The sequence below is a fragment of the Chinchilla lanigera genome, unplaced genomic scaffold (genome assembly GCF_000276665.1).
Source record: "Chinchilla lanigera isolate Chin_1 unplaced genomic scaffold, ChiLan1.0 scaffold00011, whole genome shotgun sequence".
Taxonomy (NCBI): domain Eukaryota; kingdom Metazoa; phylum Chordata; class Mammalia; order Rodentia; family Chinchillidae; genus Chinchilla; species Chinchilla lanigera.
Window position 1 is genome coordinate 21,858,707 of NW_004955412.1, and position 22,739 is coordinate 21,881,445.

Consider the following 22,739-nt stretch of genomic DNA (forward strand, 5'->3'; position numbering starts at 1 on the left):
ATTTGGTAGGCAGTGTCACTGAATATTTTCATTTATTCATCCAATGAATGTTTGTTGGGTGCTGCTCTATGCTTGGCACCATCCACCCACTCTGGATACATCAGTGGACCAAACACAAAAATCCCTGCCTGTAGCAGATTGCATTCCAGCCTTGGATATGAGAGAGAGAATAAAAAAATTCAGTACAAGTAAAATGTCCCTTATTCAAAACGCTTACAACCGGAAGTGTTTCATGTTGCATATTTTTTCAGGTTTTGGGATTTTCACCCAAAACTTTACCAGATTAGCATCCTTGATTTAAAAATTGCAAATCTGAAACACATGACAGTAGCATATCAACATTTAAAAAGTTTCCAGTTTTGGAGTGTTTGGGATTTTGGAGTTTTGGATGTAGGGATGTTTGACCCATCCCCAGATGATAAATCAGAAGGTGGTAAAGCTGAGGGATAAATGATAGAGCTGGGAGCTGGGGCAATGGGGTTTCGGGCTCTGAGAGGGAAAGTGGTAATCGGATGAGATCAGCACAGAGACCTGACGCAGGTGAGAAGCTGCCTGGGGAGGAGATTCTGGCAGAAGGAGCAGTTGGAGCGAAGGACAGAGAGAGCAGTTCCATCTCCCAAGGGTTTTAGTCTCTCCCCATCCCAGCTTCAGCCTTAGTTTCTTTGAACAATGGGAAATGCCAGGAAGGTTAGAGGGTGGTGGTGTCCCCCTTCCGGCTGAGAGCTGGAGGTAGGCTTGCTGAGCTGAGCTGCAGGAGAGCACAGGGTGACTGCTGGGATATCCTTCCTGCTGTCTTTTTGACCCTTGAAAAACGTCTGGAGTCTGTTCCCCTCCATCCATTTACAGCCTCCTTGCTCTCAGTTGCCCCGTGTAGTCCTGTGACTTCCTTCCTGCTGCCCGACATCAGGACTAGCCCACCTCCCCTTGCTCTGCACACAGCTTGGGATCTGTGTCGTGCCTCCTACCTTTGCATGTGCTGTTCCCTCCACCTGCAATGCCCTTCCCTCAATTCCTGTCTCCTGCTAGAAAGCAGGAAGACAGTGCACATCCTCAAAAGTCTGTTCAGATGTCACCTCTTCCCTGGAGTCTTCCCTTGTCGGATTCCTGTAATCTCCATCTCTAGCCTTTCTACCCCTTCTGATGTGGCCTGTCTTCTCTGAGAGGTGGCAGTTTGAATTTTCCCTTCTATAACTAGAGCTCCTGTAAGATTTGGGTACCTGACACAAGTAGGAGCTCAGTAATTAGAATGTGAGTAGAGGAATTCCTTCCTAGAGAATTTGGGAGAGGAATTTTAAGGAATGCCTGAAAAGCCAGGAAGATACGAGGAGGGAGGTGGAGGACTGGGGGTTGTACTTCCTGTCCCTCAGGGTCTGGGAATCTGACTGTGCTCAGAGCTTCTCTACAGTCCACTAAGCGTCACACAGACCACTCGGCCCTGTTCCAGGCTGGGAGTCACTCTGATCCGCACGTGCGTGTACCTGTGCTTTCACATGCTCACACACCCACACGTGAGTGCATGAGGGACATGGGTCTTGACAGGACAACTCCTGCATGAAGTGCCGTTCAGCAAAAGAGTAAGCACAACTCAAAACAAGATCAGCACTGGTTCTTTTCTTGTGCATGTGTGTCTGTATGTCAGAGATGGCTGGCGGGAATCAGTAACTCTTACCAGGAAAGAATATCCTAACTCAGTCCCTGGGTGACCGTTTGTGGGTTTTCCCTTGTAAATGGTAATCCTGAGTGATTTATCCTTTAGAGCTCAGCACGTATCTGTGTTGTCTCTTACTCCTGTCAGGGTACACTTGGGACATGTGAATGATTTATTGGTTAATACCAGCAAACATGTGGATGAGTCTCAGACCCCATTCGCTACACACCTTTTCTGTGCCAGGTTCCACATTAAACATATTGCTACATTGTTACCTGAGACTGTCCCTACACCCCTGTCAGCACAGGACAGCAGTCAGCCCCCCCCTATTTCCCAAAGTGACAGTGAGCCCCAGTCTTACAGATTTCGCTTTCCCACATGTCTCTTCCCTCTAAGATCAGCCTTATGGATACTTACTTTGAACATGTCAGTGAATTTTAAATTAACTCGAGAGCAGAGAGTATTTAGGGAGAGTTTTATGACACGCTTTAGGATAAATGAAGATACCCTGGTCCTGGGATGGGGGCCCTCAGCTGAGCCCTGTCCATAGTATCATTTTTTTGTTGTTAGTCACACAGTCCACAAGTGCCTAACATTGGAGCCAGGTAGGGGATCAGCGAAGGGGAAGGGTTACTCCCAGGCCCTACTCACACTGCGCCTAGGAACTGCACCGAGGTGCAGAGGGGAAGGCATTGAGTGTGATTGTGAGCCCTGCCCATAGCATAAGGGGGGTTCTGAGCAGCAGTTTGGCATGGGAGGAGGCAAGACGACTTCAAGGACAGCAGTGGGTTAGGTTAGGTAGAAGATGGGGAAGGAGGAGACTTGGGGGAGAGAAAAGCCCTTGAGCCAAGGGTGGCACGTGTGGAAGTCAGGGAAACTGGTCCAGCTCATTGCTGTGACAATGGACCTGATCACAAATCAAAGCCACCACATCACCTTCAACTCAGAGCTCATGCTCCCTGACACACAGCTGGTTACTTCCCACTTTCCCACTACATCACACTCACAAAATTGCTCTCACAATCCTTGTCATGACCTCCGGTCTGTCTGGCACTCTACCTCCACCTCCCCTCCCCCAGGCAGAAGCCACAAGTCCAGCTGAAACTCAGCAACTCAGCATTTAAGCACTCCCCTCTCTTAGCTTCTAGAATCATCTCCACCATGATGCTAAGCCATCTCCCCTCATACCTGTCCCCAGGCCTGATTGTCTCTGCCATCCCTGCTCCCTGCTGCCGATCTGCATTTGTCCTGTCTTCTGCTGGGCCTTGGTAGTCACCTATGCTCAGCTCTTCTCTCTCCCTCTGTTTCCACTGTGCAGTCCTGCTGGACCTTCTCCCACAGCAAGCCCTTAGTCCCGCCTACCTGCCCCACCTTTGCTACCACCTTGGGAGCTGGTGCGTGTTCACCTCCTCTCTGTGTCATCCATATCCATTCTCTGCACCTTACCCCCAGGTCCATTTCCAGCCTCACACACCTGGGCCTTGTGTCCATCACTGTTTCGTGGACCTCGCTCTTCCTGCCACCCCCTCTCTTTCTGCCTTCTCTAGCCTCTTCTTTTGCAGGGATTCCTTGCTGCCTAGCTATAGATGTACTCTGGTAGCTCCCCTCCTAAACAGCATCACTGCCACACCACCTACCCCCGCACTGCCCTTCAGTTATGCTCCGTTTTAGGGAATCATAGGATCAAGACCAGGTACACCGTTGGGATCCTCTCGTCCTGTTTGTGGAAGGGCAGTGGGGTAGAGAACAATTTCCTCTTTACTGTGCTGCCTGTTCCACCTCCCAGCTTCTCCAGATGCTGGCCCGTGTGCTCCTGTATGCTGTCATCACTCCTGGCTCTTGCAGAGGCTGGCCACCCCCACTGTGTCACAGGCCCCTCAGAAGATCATGTGCCCTGTGACCCAGCTTCCCTGTCACAGCCCTGCTTGGTCTCTGTGTGGGATGACTGCCTTTTTCTTCAAACTCCTTTACCCTTGACTTTCCTGTACACACATTCCTGTGTATCCATGGATACACTTCACTTTTCTGCTCTCAACAATCAGGTTCTCCCCCCACACAGGTGAGATTCTCTGTTACTTTTCAGTCCTGTCTCAATTCTTACCCCCAGTGGTGTCACCCATTCTACACCTCCTGCCTTCACCTCTGTACAGAGGCCTCCAAGACCCTGTCCTTTTAAGCTTGTCTCATATATTAAACACCCTGCCAGTGATTTCCCCCTCCTGGATAACCTGCTGCTGCCCCAAATCCAGCATATTCCAAACTTTGTTCCCTTCCAAGCCATGACAAGGAAGATGCCATTCTCATTCATCTACCCTGGTGCCAAGGGCCTGGGGGCCTGTCCTCTGCACCCAACACTCGACCAGTCATCAAGCCTGCTCTTCCCTGTGTTTCTTACATCCTTCCAGCTCTCTCCAGTACAGGCTGAGCCCCTTGCAGCTCAGCACACAATGTCATACACCAAGAGAAGGCCTATCCTGGTCCCTCTCTTACTACTTGATATTCTTTACTCACAGCTTTATATCTTTAAGACCAAAGATGCTCTGTCTTAATAATTTGTGGAAGCTTCATCCTGGCACTGAGGCCTATGTGAGCAGTAACTCATCGTTCTAAATTTCTCCTCTCTTACCATCCGGTCTTCAGCTAGAGGAGCTAAGCAGGGATGTGAGTGGGTCACACTCCTTCTCACCTGGGATTATGCCCCAGTCATGCCTTTCTCCTGTCCCTTATGCCCTTCTTTCCTACCCCATTCGTCTGTCAGTATCCTGCTGTCCTCCAGAGCCCAGTGTGGATCCCACCTCCTCTATAGCCTTCTTTAGACAGCTCACCACCTCCCTTTTCCTGGTACTCTGCCATGTTCTTACCTATCCTCGTTTATTGTAAGCATCCTCATGTCCCCTACTCCCTATATTTCCCAGAAGTAGATCTAGGCAAAAAGCAAAAGGGGGGAGAGAGAGACAGAGAGAGAGAGACAGAGAGAGAGACAGAGAGAGAAAGAGAGAGAAGATGGAGGGATGTGATGACCTTGATCAGTGACTTGCCCCTGTCCATGGTGGATGCCACTGTGTGTTGCTGGTAAGAGAAGCACCAGGAAGGAGTGCTTTGAGGAGTGGATGAGGGAAAGGTAGCTCATTGCCCCCAAGACAGCCCATTACCCAAACCCCATCTTGTCCCCAACTTTTGCATCCCAAGGGGCCCTCCCTGTCCTGTGTGGCAAGATGCCAGAGCTAAGATGAGAATGACAGCTGCCCAGTTTTGCTGCAGGAAAACCCATATTTAATGCTGAAGGGGAACCACCAGGAGATGGAAGGCAATGACCGCTACGAAGGCTTCTGTGTGGACATGCTGAAGGAGCTGGCTGAGATCCTCCGGTTCAACTACAAGATACGCCTGGTTGGGGATGGTGTGTACGGTGTGCCGGAGGCCAATGGCACCTGGACAGGCATGGTCGGGGAGCTGATTGCTCGGGTAAGGAGTAGACATGACTTGGGTGTGTGGATGAACTGGAGGGGCGGTGGAAGGGTGTAAAGTTGTGCTGTCTCTTCATGAAACTTGCAGTGACATGCTCTCTCGTTCATGCCTTTTTCATTTATTTGTCCATTTATTCCACAAAACTTTAGGGAGCTGACATGGAGCCAGGCACTGGGGATGTGCTTTGATAAGCAAGACCCCCATGAGCCCTGCCCCATGGCTTTCCCAGTCCTGCCCTGGAATAAATCATTGACTTGGCTTGGACCCATTACCATGGATGCAGGAGTGTAGCTTCTATTTTTGGATAATCCAGATGCTTTTTATTTGTTCTGATGATTTTGTTGCTCACCACCACCACCTTGCACTGGCAGAGCTTGGACAGGCTCTGGGAAAGTAGAACACACTGGCATTCTCCAACTTGGATACTTGAGAGATGCTATTAAGGGATACATGATTAAACAGCAAGGGAAATGGATCAACTGTCAGAGGAGTTGGTTACAGTGATGGTTATTTGGTTATTTCTTGGATCATCCTCGCTATCACTAATGTCCTTTTATAGACCAAGGGTCAAGGTGCACTTGGATGGGCCGCCGATTTCCAGGGTGACTATTGAGACTTGATTAAAATGCAGGGGAGCATCTTAGAATGCCAGTCTTCTGTCAGGTTAGAACAAAGGTGTGGAAAATTCTTCTGGAGGGAAGTCTCTTGTTTTCTTTGTATACACTATTAACAACTGCAAAAATTAATTAAATCATTGCTAATTCACTGCCCATGTTTCTATGGCTGAGTTCCAGTGATTAGAATAGGTGATGAAGACCCAGTGAGGAGAGCGCAGACTTGTTTCTTAGTGTGACCTTAAACCACCCGCTTCTCTGTGCATATTCACGGGCAGGGGAGCTCCTGCAGCCTCCAAGCCTCCTGCTGCACAGGTGCTTTCCAGGCGTCATCTCCAGTCCTCTGTAAATATACTTTTTGGCCACTTGTTATCCTCCCCTCTTTACAAATGAGTAATCTCAAGCTCACAGAGCTTAATGGCTTGTTCAGAGCCATACAGTTAATATGAGACAAGACTGGGATTTAAGCCCAGATCTCTTTATTCACTGAATTGCAATCATGTGCTATATAATGATGTTTAGGTTAACAATAATCTGCATATTTGACCATGGCGTCATGGATTACATAACCTAGTGATGCTATTGCCATCTTATTTTGTGTACATACATTCTGCACCACAACAAAATCGCCTACCCACTCATTTCTCAGAACATATCCTCATTGTTAAGCAACCTATGACTGCAATATGATTTTAATCCCTTCTATAAACCAAATTTGGAATATGAGATAAGATTTTAAAATCACAGTCTTCAAGAATACAAATATTAGTTGGACTTAAATGAGCAATCCCTGCCAGTGCACTGGAAAAAGCTCTGTATAAACAAGAGCTATAGGAAAGATGTTAGAGAGCTGAGGATGGAGGATGCTTAAGGTCTGCCTGGTAGCTCAGATGGTGTCTGCAATGACACTGAGGGGTAAAATGGCAAGCCTTGTTCAGGGAGTTGTGAAATGCATGGAGTGACTGGTGTCCAGAGGGAGCTGGCTTAGAAGTGAGGCCTGCTTGCAAAGGAGGCTGGCAAATGCAGGGCTGATAGGTAAACAGAAGGCCTAGGGAGTCTGGAAAGAATCTAACAGATGGTAGGGGTGGGGGTCAAGGCTGCAGCAGGGGCTCCTTGCAGTCCTTGAGACTGGAACCCACCTCATGGTGATGCATGCACTTCTGCAGAAAAGGCTTTGCAGCTTCTCTCTGCAGTCCCAGATACCCTCCTGGAGCATTCTTCCTGTTGGGATTCCACTGCATAGGCTCAGCCTGGAAGTTAGCCACAGGAGTCCAAACTACCGGGCTTTCCTTACCTTCTCACCACTGGGTCACCTTGAGCCTGGTTCTTCAGCCCACACTGGCTGCCTGGTGCCTGGTAGGGTGACTTCAGGGATGGTGGAGTCATTGCACAGTCATGTCCTTATTAGCCCTCTAATGAGCTGTGACAGGGTCTGGCAGGAGAGGGAAAGGAGCCCAGGACGCAAGGACACGCAGTTACATACTGAGTGACTTCGGCAATCAGACAGGGATGTTAAAATTCACCCCCAGCTCATCTTTCAAACAAAATCACTGCTGCTTTGATCTCATCAAAACTCGGATATATGGTATTAATTAACTAATTAACCTATTAATTCAATAACTACTTATTGAACATCTTTTACTCTTCTAGAGATAAATTAGAGATAAATGGGGAAAATAAACATGGACCCTGTCCTCAGGGCTTTTCCATCCTAGGAAGCAGGATAGTAATGAATGATCATATTTATATGCAATTGCAAAATGTTACGTGCAAGGGTGGCAGACTGTGGGAATTATCGGAGCATAGAGGGAGAAGGTCCAGTCTGAAGAGGTGAAACAGGTGAGAGAAGGATTCCCTTCAGAAGAGGATGGTTGGGCTGCTTTCGAAAAAGGGGTAGGAGCTACCTGGGCAAGGAAGAGCCTGTCACACAGAAGCCTATGCAAACGCCACTGGGGTTGGCCCAGGGCAGGAATGGGATGCTGGGGGCCCATCTTCCCTAGGGAAGATGTCAATATCATCCAAGATGTTTCCCAAGACTATGGTGGTCCTGGACCTAGATCTGTCCTGTAGGACCCATTCTCTAGGCTGTGCCAGAAATTTCCAGCACAGTAATAGCAGAGGGTCCCCTTTGAGAAATATGGGGTTTTTGAATGTCTACAGTGGACAAGGCTTTAGGGATCATCACATCTAAATCCTTTCCTTACGCAGATGAGGAAATGGAGGCGCAGAGTGACTAAGTGACCTGACACAGTTCACACAGCTAGTAAGTTCAGAGCCAGCCTTGGTCTGTCTGACTTCAGGACTCATGACCTGAAAGAGCATGAATCTTGAGTTTAAATAGCCCTAAGCTAACATATCAATATATCACCTACTAGCTACATGTTCTTAGGCAAGTTATTCTATCCTTTCTACTTGTCCCCTCAAGGCTCCATTGTTCAAATGCAAATAATTTTTGTAAAGACTTAAAGTGATATTCACACACAATAGGATATTTGGCGTCCAGGAAGTATGAGAATTGTCTTAGGTTGGACTCCCTGGAAAACAGGTCAAGGCCAAAGGTTACCTGCTAAAGCAGGGATTAGAATTCCAAGGAAGGAGAAGTGAGGGGAAAATGACAGGGAAGGGACGGAACATGTGAGAGGCAGTGTGTTAGCATACTGCCCATAAAAGCTTTGCACCAAACACATCTGCAGAGGCCCAGTGAAACTATTGGCTCACCTAGCAGTCCACAGCAGGGAGGGAGACTTACATCTTTGAGTCACATCTTTCTCTGGCTGAATTTCATGCTGTAGGACATCACTTCCCCACACTTCTGAGCTGTGCAACAGAATCCTTTGGTACCTTCCAAGATATTAGGTCCCGAGGCAACAAAGACAGGGCTGGAAGTGCAAGGCTGGTCATGTAGGGGGATCCCGTGGGGGGGTGTGGCCCCACCCATGACCCCTGCCCAGCCCAGTCAGGCAGGTGATTGAGTCCCGCACATGCCCACACCTCAGCAGAAGTGAGATAAGGCAACACGATGGGTTAGCAAGAACAGATACAGTGGGCCAGGCCACCCACAAAGATGAAGTGCCATGATGACGTGACCTCAGCCACCCCAGAGACAGAACCTGCTGAGCCTCCCTACAGTGAGGATGGAGTCTTTTTTTTGTGGATTGGTGGAAAGCAGTTGGTGCTGGGCCATCTTCCCATGGGATTACTTGGACTGTTGAGAGGAAATCCTCATGGCTGAGCAAACCCAGGGACGAGAAAACCCACAGGTGACTATCATTAGGCCCTTTCAGGTTCATCAGGCTGTTCTCAGGGTGCCTGTTCTTGTTTATAGTTATGTGTTCTGCAAAAAATAAAATGAAGTCAGTAGTTCTCAGCAGCTGAGAGTGAAAACCACTGTTTGCATTGCACTGGGGCAAACCCAAGTGGTCTTCTTAGAGGCCCAGGAGCCAGAGCCGGTATCCTGCAGATACAGGTGACTCCTTGGGGGCCTCACTCAGGCAGCATATGTGGAACTTGGGAGTGGAGAGGAAGTGCCAGTGTGTGCATGTACAGAGCTCTCTCCTCCTAGGTCTGTTAGACAAAGCCAGGGCAGTGCAGCTGACACTGCAGCAGCAGGGACGAGGGCTTGATATCAAGGAGAACCACACCAAGGGGCTTGGGGCTGACCACCAAATCTCTGTCTTTGGGGAGTTTCAAGACTATAGCAGCTGCTTATATGTCCAGGTAACCTGAAGTAAAGAGAGGCACGGGGTTGTCTTAAGTGAAAGGCCTTGAGCCTTAGTCTGTTATCATCTGCATGCCATGGTGATGGGTAGGGACACATCACACAGGAGTTCTGGAAGAGCATTCCAGCCTGTTCTCCACATGTACATGGAGATCATCAGAGCAAACCTTTTGGTGTAAACCACATTCCCATTAAAGGGAGAAGTGTGGGTGGGGCCAAAGCAAGTAATTCATTTTAGGGCCAGGTGGGCACCCACCCCTTCCTGGGGCTGTGTCTGAGTACGAGAGATGAGAAGGATGGCTGCTTGGGAGGCTCTCAGATTTGGATTCATTTTGTTCTGGTCACAGTGAGTTGTGCTTGGGAGAAAGGAAAGCACATGCAGGAGATAGAGCCCCCATCTAGCTTCACAATTCACAATGAAGTACCCTGTTGACATTCAACTCCATGTTGGTCGAATAGCACATTTAGCCTCAAAGAGAAAAGGGCTTTGGAAGGCTTAGATTCAAGGCTCATAAGCCTTGGACATCAAATAGCTCTTACCAATGACATTTTGATGAATTAAGTGTAAATGAAGCTGAAATGCTTCATTCCATTTCCCCTCCTGGGAAGGGAATTTGCCAGAGACCTGGTGGGGTGGCTGACTATGGCCTCAATCCACTGGGAAGGTTGTCCAGAGACATTTTGCTGAACTAAAAAAAAAATTAAAACTAGTCCCCTGGGATCACTTTTCACCTTGAAGCCAGAGACTATTTTAACTACAAATAGGTCATAGAATTTGATTCAGCTTTCTTTAAAATAAAGTAACTGATCCAGGGCCCAGTTCTTTCCTCATGTGACACTCAGAGAGGGCTTTACATTACCTTTCTCATGAAGGCTTAGTTTCTCGAATGTATCAAGAAATGGGTTTCAATTATAACTCAACAATGTATTCATTCATTCCTCCATCAAAGTGCCTGCCTTCTGACAAGCACTGTTTCGTGTGAGGAGCTGCCTACAAGGGGTTCAGGATCTACTGAAAGAGACAGGCAGGTAAACCAGGAATTACTGTAAAGTGAAACAGATGCTATAGTAATAATAGTTATAATTAAGAAGAAGGAGAAGAAGAAGAGGAAGAGGAAAAAGAAGAGGTGGAAGGGGAAGAAAGCGGGAAGAGAAGGGAGAAGAAGGTGCTCCTGCTGATGCTGCTGATGATACATCTTGCATTTATTAAATGTTTCCTATTGGCCAGGAACTGGTATAAGCACTTGACTTTGTTAACCAAATCCTAACAACAACCAAATGTCACAGAGAGGAAAGCAGAGTTCCAAGGCAGTTAAAGAACCTGTTGAAAGGCACATGAGTAGTGAATGTTAGGGATAGATCAGGTAGAGATATGAACAAATGTGGTATAGAACCAGGGAAGGGCTCACCAGGAGCTCACTAATGAGCCAAGCACAGAAGTCAGCCCTTGTCTGGAGTTTTGCTTTCTATGATATCCATTACACATAGTAAATCATGATCTGAAAATATTAGATGGAAAATTCCAGAAATAAGCTGTCCATAAGTTTTGCTGGATGTGGTAGCACATGCCTGTAATCCCAGAACTCAGGAGGCTGAAGCAGTAAGATTGTTGCAAGTTTGAGGCCAGCCTGTGCTACAAAGTGAGTTCAAGATCAGCCCAAACTGTATAGCGAGACCCTGTCTCAAACAGACAAAAAAAAAAAGTTTTATATTGTGTGCTTTTGGGGGTAGCATGATAAAATCTTACACAGTCCTGATTCATTCACCTAGGATGTGAATTATCCCTTTGTCTAGTATATTCACACTGTGTTTCCTACCCACTGTTAGTCACTGAACAACTGGGTAGGTTGACTGCCTGGTGCAGCAATGTTTATATGCCAGTAATTTTTATTTTACTTAATAATGGCCCATAGTGTCAAGAGTAACAATGCTGGCCATTCAGATATGCCAAAGAGAAGCCGTAATATACTTCATTAAGTGAAAAGGTGAAGCTTTCTAATAAGTAAAAAAAAAAAAAAAGAATGCATGCTGTAGTTCCTAAGATCTGTGGTTAGAATTAAATGATCTGTCCATGAAATTGTGAAGAAGGAAAAAGAAACTTGTGCTAGTTTCCTTTTTCACTTCAGGCTGCAAAAGGTGTGGCCATGGTTCATGAGAAGCACTTACTTCAGATGGAAAAAGCACTACATTGTAGGGTTTAGTGTTAGGTACTGTTACGTGCAACCACTGGGTGTCCTGGGATAACAGTATTGAGGATCAATAAATGGATATTCTGGGTGTGGTGATGGGTGCTGAGATACATACTGTGCGGTGCTGGGTTCGAGAATGAGAAGGGGCAGAGGGAATAGGGCTTTGGTCAGGGATGAGTCATGGTGGGATTCATGTACGTGGAGAACATGTAAACTCTGTCCAGAAGGTTAGTGGGAGCTCCAGGTGCTTCTTTTGTTTTATTCAGAAATGGGAGTGCATAGTGGACTTTGCTCCCAGAAGGTCACTCTGACAGGTGAGAGGGCTGGATTGGAGGTAGGAAGATCAGATATAGGTTAACACATTCATTGCTCATTAGGGATCCGGGAGGATGGGATGGACTTGAATTAAGACAGAGATAGCAAGGGTGCCTGCGGAAGCATTTGGGCCTTCAGGACCTTTTGAGTAGGGGGAGCTTCCCTTTGATGTAGACTTGTTCCCTTTGAGGCAGAGTTAAGGTCATCCTGCCTGTCCGAGGTGGGGAAATGAGCTGTTCAGCCCTCTGTAAAGTACTTATTAGAAAGCCTTCCCCTTCCCGAGGGACGTGTGCCACGTGTGACCTCTGTTTATAAGCCCCTGAGACCCGGAAGAAGAGGAAATCCATCCAGTCTGGGGTACTGTTCACAAGCATTGTAGTTTGGAATAAAAAGATCAGAGCCCTGAACTATGCCGTGGGCCACAACTGCCCTCACTCCCCCTCTTTTAACCATCCTCCCTTCACAATACTGTCTCATTTTGAGTTCTCTAAAGATTCTTTTTGGTCACTCAGTCCTTTCACCCACCTGATAAAAAGCCAATAAAAGCAATTCCATGACAGCAGCACCTCTCCTTTCTTCTGAGATGATCAGATGGGCTTCCATCCCAGTCCTGGGCTCTCCTGCCTGCCTCCCACTCCCATGGAGCGGTGGCGGGGGGGGGGAGCATACTCGCCAAAAAATTACAGCAGGACCTCCGGATGACAGCCTGCCATCAGTGTGAGCCCACCCACCCACCCTGCTGCCTGGCTGTTGCCTGCTTTCAGTGGAGGGCTCCATCCTGGGCTTCCAGATCCCCTTCCTTGGCTTCCTTTGGTATCGCTAGGGATCAGAATGGGGACTGTCACTCCTCCAGATGCTTGGTTACGGCTCTTCTCAGCTCAAAGCTGAGTTATGAGGAGGTAACGGAAAAGGGGTGGGGAATTGTAGCCCCTAACAAGGCCAGGCAGCAGGTAGGAGCTGTCTGATCTCTGGTTCATATACTCCTTACAGGACCATGAGGCAGGGTTACTACCCCATCATAACTCTCCATGAAGACACGGAGAGTTTGCTGATTAGTACAAGTTCAGACACACAGCATGTGGCCAGAGTCCAGACTTACAGCCTATTCAGACCCCAATTTCGTATTCTTCCTACTGTACCAGTAGGAAGACTGGCGGCTGTCACAGGGAATAGTTTTGGCCAGGTTTTCCTGTTCTCTGCATCTGCTTGCTAAGAAAATGGAGAGGAAAGAATAGACTGATCCAGGCCAGTAACAATAAACAGGGTGGCTCTGAGCTGCCAGTTTGAGAGGGGCACTTGGATGACACTTACGTCCTCAACCCCTTTATCGGTAAAGTGGATATCATTATGACCACCTTGTTTTTACAGGCTAGGGAAACGGAGTTCTGAGTAGCTAACACCTGGACATGCTAGGACTTTGAGCCCAGGTCCCTCTCCTTTGGGAACTTTCCAACTAGAATCCCAGACTGACAGTGGCAGAAATTACTTTAACATAAGGTCATATGGAGTAAGTGTTGTTCTAGAAATATCAAACTATATCATCCTAGAATAGAGGAGGAGGCAGAAGTGACCTCTGAATGGGAACCAGTAGATTGGACTCTTATTGGAAGACTGGCGACCTTGTGAGGGAAAGCACACTATTTTAACACCTAACACAGTACCTGAAGTACAGGAAAGTATGAATAAATGATGCCTGTGAATTGTATGGCATAAGGCACTGTGCACTAAATAGTCCTTCATAAATGTAGGGAGAGCTTCCTGTAGCAGGTTTATATCAACACAGTTTAGAAAAACAGGCCTTCAGTTAATCAATCAGCAACAGTGATTTAACACCTACTGTGTGTCAGTGGCCATCCCAGGGGTGAAGAACAAATCAGATTTGGTTCTGTTTTTAGAAAATTACAGATGAGGTAGAGTGGATGTAGGGGAAGTAGAGACAGGTACAGGCCAGGGGAGCCCTGCACTGGACAATATAAAGGAATGATATTGTAATGCCAGCTGTGAGCATGCACAGCTGAGCTCATCTCCTATAAAGCAGGCTGATCCTGGTCCTTCGCTGGGATCACAGAATGGGAGGCCACATATTTAGGAATAGACTTCAGAGTCCTGCCTGCCCATCCAGAGATGCTTGTGATGGATATTTTTCTACTAAAGTTATTGACATAAGGAACCTTGAAGGGCTTGGAGTTCAGTGAGGTTCAAATCTGTCTCAGCAGCTTCAGACTGGGAGCTTCTCCAAACTCCAGGGGTGTCTGGAGCAGCCTGGGAAACTTATCAAGGGATTCACCTTTGTGAGTTCTTTCCACCTTTCCCACTGAATGCTAGCTGTTGAGAGGAGTATAGGATCTGCACAGGAAATTAGAATGTGTTAATTAAGCCACCTGAAAGCCCTCTAAGAGAATGGCCTGCTGTTAAGCAGAAAAGACAGGCAGTTGGGAACTGATTTGGGTCAGAGGCAGGAAAGGAAGCTATGGGAGGTAACATCTTAATGTCTTCTAAGAATGCTCTGGTCCCAGCCCTACCTGTACAGCAGAGAAGAGGCTGTTCCCTGCAGACTTTACTGTGCACCAGTGTGTGCCTTCCAGAGCTCCAGTTAAGCAAGCAAGGATTCCTCCTCTGCCTTGCTCCCTAAAGGACATTCTCGTTCACCACCCAATTTTAGAAATTCAGCTTCTGATCACTCCTCATGCCTAAGTTTCTCAGGTTGCCAACCGTAGAGCTTTCACTCCCCTTTTCCCCAGGAATAAGATCCTATTTGCAAACCCAGGGTTGTGACCTTATTGATCCTGCTGATAAATTTTCTGTTCTTAACCAGATTGCCTGTCCTGAGATGCACTAATTTAACATTGGTTGAGGTTCCAGGTTGAGTAAGACACAGTTTCTACTTTCACAGAGTTCATATTCTGCATACCTAGAACTTCCACAGTTACGCAGATTGTATGCTGCTCAAGAAACACGGCCTGAAATCCAGCCTCACTCTGCTCACCAAGCTTGTGCTTTGATGGGGGATCTTCTCTATCCACCTGCAGTAGATTTTCTTCCTGCAAAGATGCCTTCACCTTGCCAACACATATGCCCAAAAGTCTGCTGGGAGAGTTGATTTTTATTATTCATACAATGGTCCTTCTTCTCCTAGGAATGAGGCCCAGTGTATAAAAATAAAATGAGACCATAGCATGAGATATATGCAAAATGGAATCATGTGCTAAATTCTACTGGAGCACAGAGAAGTCAGTCAGCTGGAGGGAGCCAGGCAAGGCTTCAGAGCAGAGCTAATGAAAATTATAGTTATTGTTTATTAAGTACCTACTCTCTGTCAGACATTTATTATACATCATTTTCTCTCTGCACAACAATCTTACAAGATAAATATTATCATTCACATTTTATAACAATGATGCAGAGGTTAATTTTGACTTCCCAGAGAGGCAACTCAGGCCACACAGCTATCAAGTGATGCATCTGGGATTCAAAGCCAAGGCTGTCCAACATCAAAGCCCGTGGTCTTTCTAACCCATGATGGTGCTCCAAGGGAACCAGTAGTCAAGTTTGACCTTGGTAAACAAGCAGAAATTGACAACAGGAAGAAATGCATTGCAGGCAGAGGTACCTAGGTGGGGTTTGCAGTTCAGGATGCATTTAAGGAATATGTATATTACAGTGTGGCTGCATCATAGATTGAAGGGACATCAGTCACTTCAGATGATGCTGAAAAGGCAGACCCAGCCCAGCTTGTGAAAATTATCATAGACCACGGTAAGGAGTTGAGACTACAGACTGCATGGTAAACGAATAGAGAGTCCCTAGAGTTTTTTAAGCAGGAAAGTGATATGATGTCATCTTTGATACAGAAATATATTCCATAGCAGTTGTGCTCAAAGTGTGGCCATAGCATCAGCATCACTTAAAATTTGTCAGAAATTCAAAATCTGGGGCTGCATCCAGATTTACTTTTCAGAAACTCTGGGAAGAGAGGCAGCAACTTAACAGGTCCTGCAGGTGGTGCTGATACCTGCTCAAGTTTGAGAACCACCGACCACCCACATGGCTAGAGAACCACTGGTCCCATCCAGCACCCACATGGCTAGAGAACCACTGGTCCCTAATCCAGCATTAGGAACCACTGGTCCCTAATGTCCCATGTCCAGGACATTTCGTAGATGGATGGAGTGGGAAACAACTGGAAGCAAAGAGACCAACGTGGTGACTACCTGAATGATGGCCGTGGCAGTAAGCGTGGAGTAATGGTAATAGATTAAAAGGACATTTCAGAGGTAAAATGGATGGGCCTGGATTATTGAAACGGAACACAGCAGGGAAGGGGAGGAAAGGGACAACTCCAGGCTGACTCCTGGTTTGCTTTGGGGAGGAAGAGTAGCTTTAGATGGCAGAGATGAGGAGTAGACGGCATGGGACAGTAATCTGGGTATGGAAAGCCAGCAAGAGGGCAGAGCAGGGTCTGAGCTCCAATCGGAAGTTTGTCAGCAACAGATGATGGTGAAATGGGAGGACTGTGTCCACCTTGTCCTCATAGGCACATCTCTCCCTCCCCTCCCTTCAGTCCTTCGAGTCTATATCTTTTCTTTGCCAGTTATGAGCAGTGTAGACTTGGACAAGTCACTGAACCTTTTGGACACCCGTTGTCTACATCCTCAAAACATAAATGATAATACCCACTCCTGGGTTATGGTCAGAAACACATGAAATTGAATGTCCCTAGTGTACCTGCGCTGTGTAGACTCTCAGTAACTGTTAGCTCTTTCCTCTCCTTCGCTCTCCACCAAAGACTGCTTATGCTTCCTCTCCTGGCCTCAAGTCCCAGACTCATGTGCATGTGCACACATGTCTGCTGCAACCGTGTGATGTTCTTACCCAGGCCCAGGCCCTCCCCAGTCCTAGGCTGACCTGGGTCAATACCTCCTCACTGCACCATGTCTGGAGACCTCAACAGTATAATTTATTAATGCAGAGCTGATGCACTATGTGTCTAGTCCTTACCCTGTCGTGGTGAGGCCAGCAGCTTCCAAGCTTACATGCAATGCTAATAATCTACTTGCTGCACCATTTCTGTCTCTCTGATTCTTCTTGCCTTCTGCAGGTAAAGGGGACATAAAGAGCAAAAATCCCCTCCAGGGCCTGGGAGTGTCTGAACTATATCTTGTTAGGGTACAAGTTGACAGCAGTGGTAGAAAATCCCCTTGTCTCAGGCTTAGAGGAATATATCTTGAGTTGGAAGTCAGGGCTTGTCCCTGAATTTAAATGAGCGGAACCTTCCTGGGCTACCACTTGCTTAACTTTTGAATTAGCATAAACATTTCCCAATACCCTTCCATAATTTCCCTTCAGTCTGGAAGAACTAATCAAGAACCCACCAGGCCCTGTATCTCCCATTGCTTGCCCCTCCCTCTTGATGCTCTATCCCAACTGCCCTTCCTTGGTCCAGTCACAGCATGCGGCCTTTATAATTGCCCTTCCTTCTGTCAGATGCCTGTTTCCCAAGTCTCTAGTCTTCCGTTTATCATGTTATCTAGGTCTGTTGCTTCCTTCAAGAAGTGTGTTTTTCTCAGCTACCTTATAAGAGGTATTCCTTCTCCCAGTCACTTTCTGCCATGTTACCCTGTTTCATTGTTTTCAAAGAAATTATTACCAGGCAAAATCAACTTGCTTATTATGGGACAGTTGGTTTATCGTCCATCTCCTCTCACTAGAGTGCAAGTTCCGTGAGATCAGGAAATATGTCTGTCTTGTTTATCCCTATACTGGTAGCATCCAGAACAGGCCCTGGCATATAATAGCACTTAGTAATTATGGGTTGGTTGGACATGTGGCTCAATATATGGATGCTTGAATGAGTGGATAGAGGAATGGATGGACAGATAGGTGGGGATGGATGGATGGCTGGATAAATGAATCACTGAACAAATGGATAGATGTGAATGGATAGATTGGTGGATAGATCAGTGGATCAATCAATGAATTGATGGATAGATGGATAAATATATGGATGAATGGAAGTGTGGGTGGATGGAGACTGTAAAGGCATGTATAAGAGAACTAAGCATTACAGTCCTTGACCCTAAACAACTTAGAGCCCGGACAGACAGGCCAATGCTGAGAACCAGTTGTAGGTTTTCGGATAATCCCGTTGACTAATAACAGTGGTAGCCCAAATGTGCTGATGCATTCATCAGACTGGAGCTGCTGGAGGTGGTTGTTTTTTCTGAGGCTGCCTCTCACAGAAGGTGGGGAGCCTGCACACTCCTCCTGCAGTCCTGCCTCCCACCCTACTCTGCCTTTCCCCCTGCTACCAGCTGGGCCATTGCATGCTCCATCTGTCCCACTTCCCACAGCAGTGTGACCTCAAGAAAGAATGTAAGCAGCTAAGACCCTCGGTCCTCTCCCTACAAGGTGAAAGGGCCAGGGTCACTTTTCTGCATCCTGTTATATTCTCCCAGTCATAGCCACTCCTCCTTTCACTCCTAAAGTTTTAATTGGCTTAACTGAGTATCTACTTAGCTCCTACCACACATACATTTATATTCCAACTGCCTTTATAGTAAGCCCACTCCATGAAGCTTACTGGCTTTATTTTCTTGAGTATGGGTGTTGGTCAGGAAGGGCCATAGAAGCCTGGACATCATGGGGTAGGTGCCAGGACTATACCTCTCGACCTCTGAGTCACCTCTCCCACTTCTCCCATGTGCTGTGCCCAATGCCCTGGGGCTCCCATTGTGACCTTTTGCCTGTTCCTTGGATGCAAATTGACCCACAGATAGTAATGGGATAGCACTTTTTGCCAGATACAGTGAATAATTACTCCACAGATACTATCTCATTTAATCTTAAAACAACCTTAAAGTATTACTGCTTTTAATTTAAAGATCAGAAAAACAGGCTTGGGGGTTAAGTAACATGTTGAGCTCTTGCAGCTGTGAACTGGCAGAATTAGGATTCAGACTTGGGTTGGTCCACAGTCTGTTCTTCCAATTACTGAGCAGCACTGCCCTGAGCATAGAACATGTTTCACTCAGCTGGAGAAACCTCAGTCATCCAATCCCGCTGCTTTGGCTTCCTGTCCTGCCCTCACCTCCCTGTGAATAAATCTCTCTGTTTCAAAAAATCCCAAATGTACCACTTCCCTTTGTTCTCTGGCCATCGCTCAACAGACGGTCTGGTGCCACTCAGTGTGTCTGTTGCCATGGCTTGGCCTCAGTGGCCAATCACTGTTCCTGGCCGGAGTCATTATATGCTCTGGAAGCCTTGTTCACCGACTATTTTTCTTGCTGTCCTATAGCTTTTCAGGAGCACCTGACATGCCACCATTCATCACCGTGAGAGCCAGGCTGGTTCCGTCATGCCAGTGGCAGTGTTGGCAGCCCCAGCAGCAGCCGGCTCAGAGCCCTGCTCCGTTCCACCCTCCCCAGAATGGTGGAATCACCTCTTACCTTCTGTGTCCGTCAGACAGGTCTGCTTGCTGTATGAAAAACTCCTCCCCCAGCTCTGCCTAAGTTTGCTATTTAGGCAACAAAAGGAAAGCTCCGGTCCTCTGAAAGGACAGCATGGAGTCAGGGCAGTGGATCTGGACTGCTCAGAGGCACAGATGCCTACCAAATACAGGAGAACCTTGGGCACACCTGCTGTGTCCTGGACGGCAGCACAATGGCAGGCTGGCTGCCAGGCAGGGGCCCTCAGTGGCACACAGACGGGTGATTAGAGCTGGGAGGGTGTGGTCAGTGAGGACAGGAGGTGTACAAGCCAGGGTCTGTGTGGCTGACCACAAAGGAGTGTGAGCAAGAGCAGACCGGGGAGAGGGGTTTGGCCTTTGGCCAGCAGGCAGGGTAGTATGGCCCCAAGCAAAGGCCAGCTCCGGCATTCAGAAGAATAAACAGGATGGAAGCAGGATCCCAGAATCAGAAACAGCATCAGAATAATAGCAAACCCTTAAGCACTGAATGGTGCTAGATCCTGTATATTAGCTTATTTACTCCCCACAGCAACTCCAGGAAGTAGAAACTGGTACCATTTATACTTTGCTGATGAGAAAACAAGTTCAGAGCAGCTAAGCAACTTGTGCAAAGTCACACAGCTGAGCAAAGGCAAACTTAAGTCCAGAACCTTTGACTTCTTTCTGGCCTATGACAAGATTCTGGGGATGGGGAGTGATTCATACAAAACACTCTGAGCATTGCTGCGGAATCTGGGATGTCCTGGCCCTGTGTCCTGTGAGTTCAGAGCCACTCTGGAGTAGGGGCTGGCAAGTTCCAGAGAGAGATTGAAGCTTCCAGCAAGGGCAAGGCTCCCCAGGGCTTTGCCTGGTGTTCACAGAAGGAAATGTTGGCTCCTCTGGGAGTTTCACTGTCTGCTCAGGTATTTTCACCAGAGGAGGAAGCTGGGCTTTTCTCCATGCAAATGCAAATACAAATCCTGTTAAAACAACCGGATGTTCACTTCAGCCCTTCTTACATCAGAAGCCACCAGACATTTAAGCAGAGGAACCCAGGAGATGCATTGTGCCTGCGCTTACCTTCCTGCATGGGTGAGGTCACCAGACAGTAGCACAAGGCAGTAGCACCATTAGTGCCATCCCTGTGACCCCTGTGCATCTTCCAGGCCGTGTGTGTGTGTGTGTGTGTGTGTGTGTGTGTGTGTGTGTGTGTGTCACGCACACACACCCCCACACATACTGAAGGATGGAACCCAGGGCCTTCACAACTGACAAACACCCCCAGCCCTTTCTTTCTTAATTTTCTTTTTAAATTTTGGGACAGGGTCTCACTACGTTGCCCTGATTGGGCTTGAACATGCAATCCTGCTGCCTCAGACTCTCACAGTGCTGGGGTTACAGGTGGGCACCACTGTGCCGAGTTCTTCCAGGCTTTTTACCCTCATGGAGCCAGCAGGGTGTTTCGGCTCAGACTTGGTGGGGGCCCTTCTCTCTTCTACCTGGGAAAATTACTTAGTTTTTTTAAAAGGCATGTTTATTGAAATAGGCAGAAAAGTAGATTACCAGGAGTCAGCTTGAGAAACTATCCCAAGGGCCTGTGCCAGTCTAGTCGCTGTCTATGCCAAGACATAAACTGTTAACAGCACGGGAGAGTTCCCTGTCCCCACCTCACCCCACGCTTCCCTCCTTTTGCTCTCTACACCTCCCTGCTCCCGAATTATCCCCAGTTCAATACTACATGGCTTTGCTGGCCCTCATGCTCCTGCACTCTGCATAGGCTACTGCTGATCTTCGAGGTGGTTGGGACTCAGACATGATTGGTGACAAATAACTTGGAGGATATTGTTATTCAGAGACACACAGCTATGCTGACAGGGAGAAGTACCTCTCTGAAACAGACCAGTGCCATGATACCTCGGCTCTCTTCCTCCAAATATTGCAGGTTCCTTGGGAAACTGCCCTGCTCCCCTTGGCATTGCTTAGACTTGTGCATGTAGCAATCGGAAATGAGGAAAGGGCTAGACACTCTGAACCTGAGGACTAATTGGTCAGGTCATTGTTCCCTTTCTGCCTGATGCAGGGGCAGCTCAGGGCTGGTCTTGGAGGCAGAACTGGAGCAGAGGGCAACTGTAGGGGCTCACTGGCTGGGAATGAAACGCGTTCCAGGGAGGCCTCTGTGGAGGTTCTCTATGGCTGTCAGCGGTGCCCCTGGCAATGGGTGATACTTTATTTCACCCGACAAAAGCAGTCCTCATAACAGGCCTGTGAATCACACCATTCCTAATTACAGAGCTGACAAGTGGGGAGGAAAATGAAAGATAGTACCGTGAGCTGGTGGGACTGTCAGATTCCTACAGCAGCAGAAACCGCTTGCCTGTGCTTGCCAGAGTGTGCCACAGAGGCCCCAAACACGCCTGGCACCGCTGGCCCTGTGGCAGGTGGAGGGCTGAGCTGGTGAGCCCAGGGCAAGCATTTGCTCAAAAGATCAGAGCTGTAATTCTGAGCTCAGTTAGCCGTGCGTGGTGTCAGTGCCCCGCACTGCTCCCAGGCCTGCCAGCATTTGGGGCCACCCGAAGGGGTGGGAGAACAGCAGAAGGGGTGGGCACAGGTGGCAATTCAGTGCCGTCTAGCACACAGCCTGCTGGCGACTGCAGTACCATGTGGGCTGGTCATCAGTGAAAGGGGCATTTGGATTAGAGATGAGACAGTGGCCACGTGGTGGTGATGAGAAGTGGCCAAGCTGAAGCCTCTTACGAGTTTACAGCATATGTGTAACCTGCCATGACCTAAATTCTTCATACTGGCTCTTTTTCACGTATGGAAGCACTGTGCGACATATATGATACATACTGACTTTCCAACCATGAGATTTTTTGCACTGTCTTCAAAATCTACATTGACTTTTCTGAAACAATTACATTTTTAAAAATAGAAACTGAAACTAATCCTTTAAATTGCAACAGAATGTACAAGCTGACATGTGTAGCATTTCCTGCATTCCCGACCCTGTCCTAAGTACTTTTCATGTAGTCATTCACATATCCCTCGCAGAATATTTATGAAGTATATAGTATCACCGTACCCATTTCCCAGATGAAGAGACCGAGGCGCAGAGATGTTAAGTAATTTGCCTACAGTTACATGGCTGGCAAGTAGAGGAGCGGACCCTAGAGTCTGAACTCCTATTGAAACATGCCATACCAAAGTTGTTCCCAAGTTCAAAGCCAAGGGTAGAGAGCCAGATCAATTGAGCTCCATCTTCTTAGGTTCATCCATTCATTTATTTGATTGTGCCCTTCAACAAATATTTAGTGCTGACTGTGTACCAGGCACTGCTGTATAC

General features: G+C 47.6%; 1 protein-coding gene across 5 annotated transcripts in view; it reads left to right on the plus strand.

Annotated features, from left to right (window-relative positions):
• The window catches only part of Grik4 (glutamate receptor, ionotropic, kainate 4), a 368,414-nt gene that overhangs the window by 294,828 nt on the left and 50,847 nt on the right, over positions 1–22,739 (plus strand). For all 5 annotated transcript variants that reach the window (XM_013511259.1, XM_013511258.1, XM_013511260.1 and 2 more), the window contains one exon: positions 4,910–5,113. In XM_013511259.1, coding sequence (XP_013366713.1) covers positions 4,910–5,113 — 204 coding nt within the window. The remainder of the gene's footprint in view (positions 1–4,909; positions 5,114–22,739) is intronic.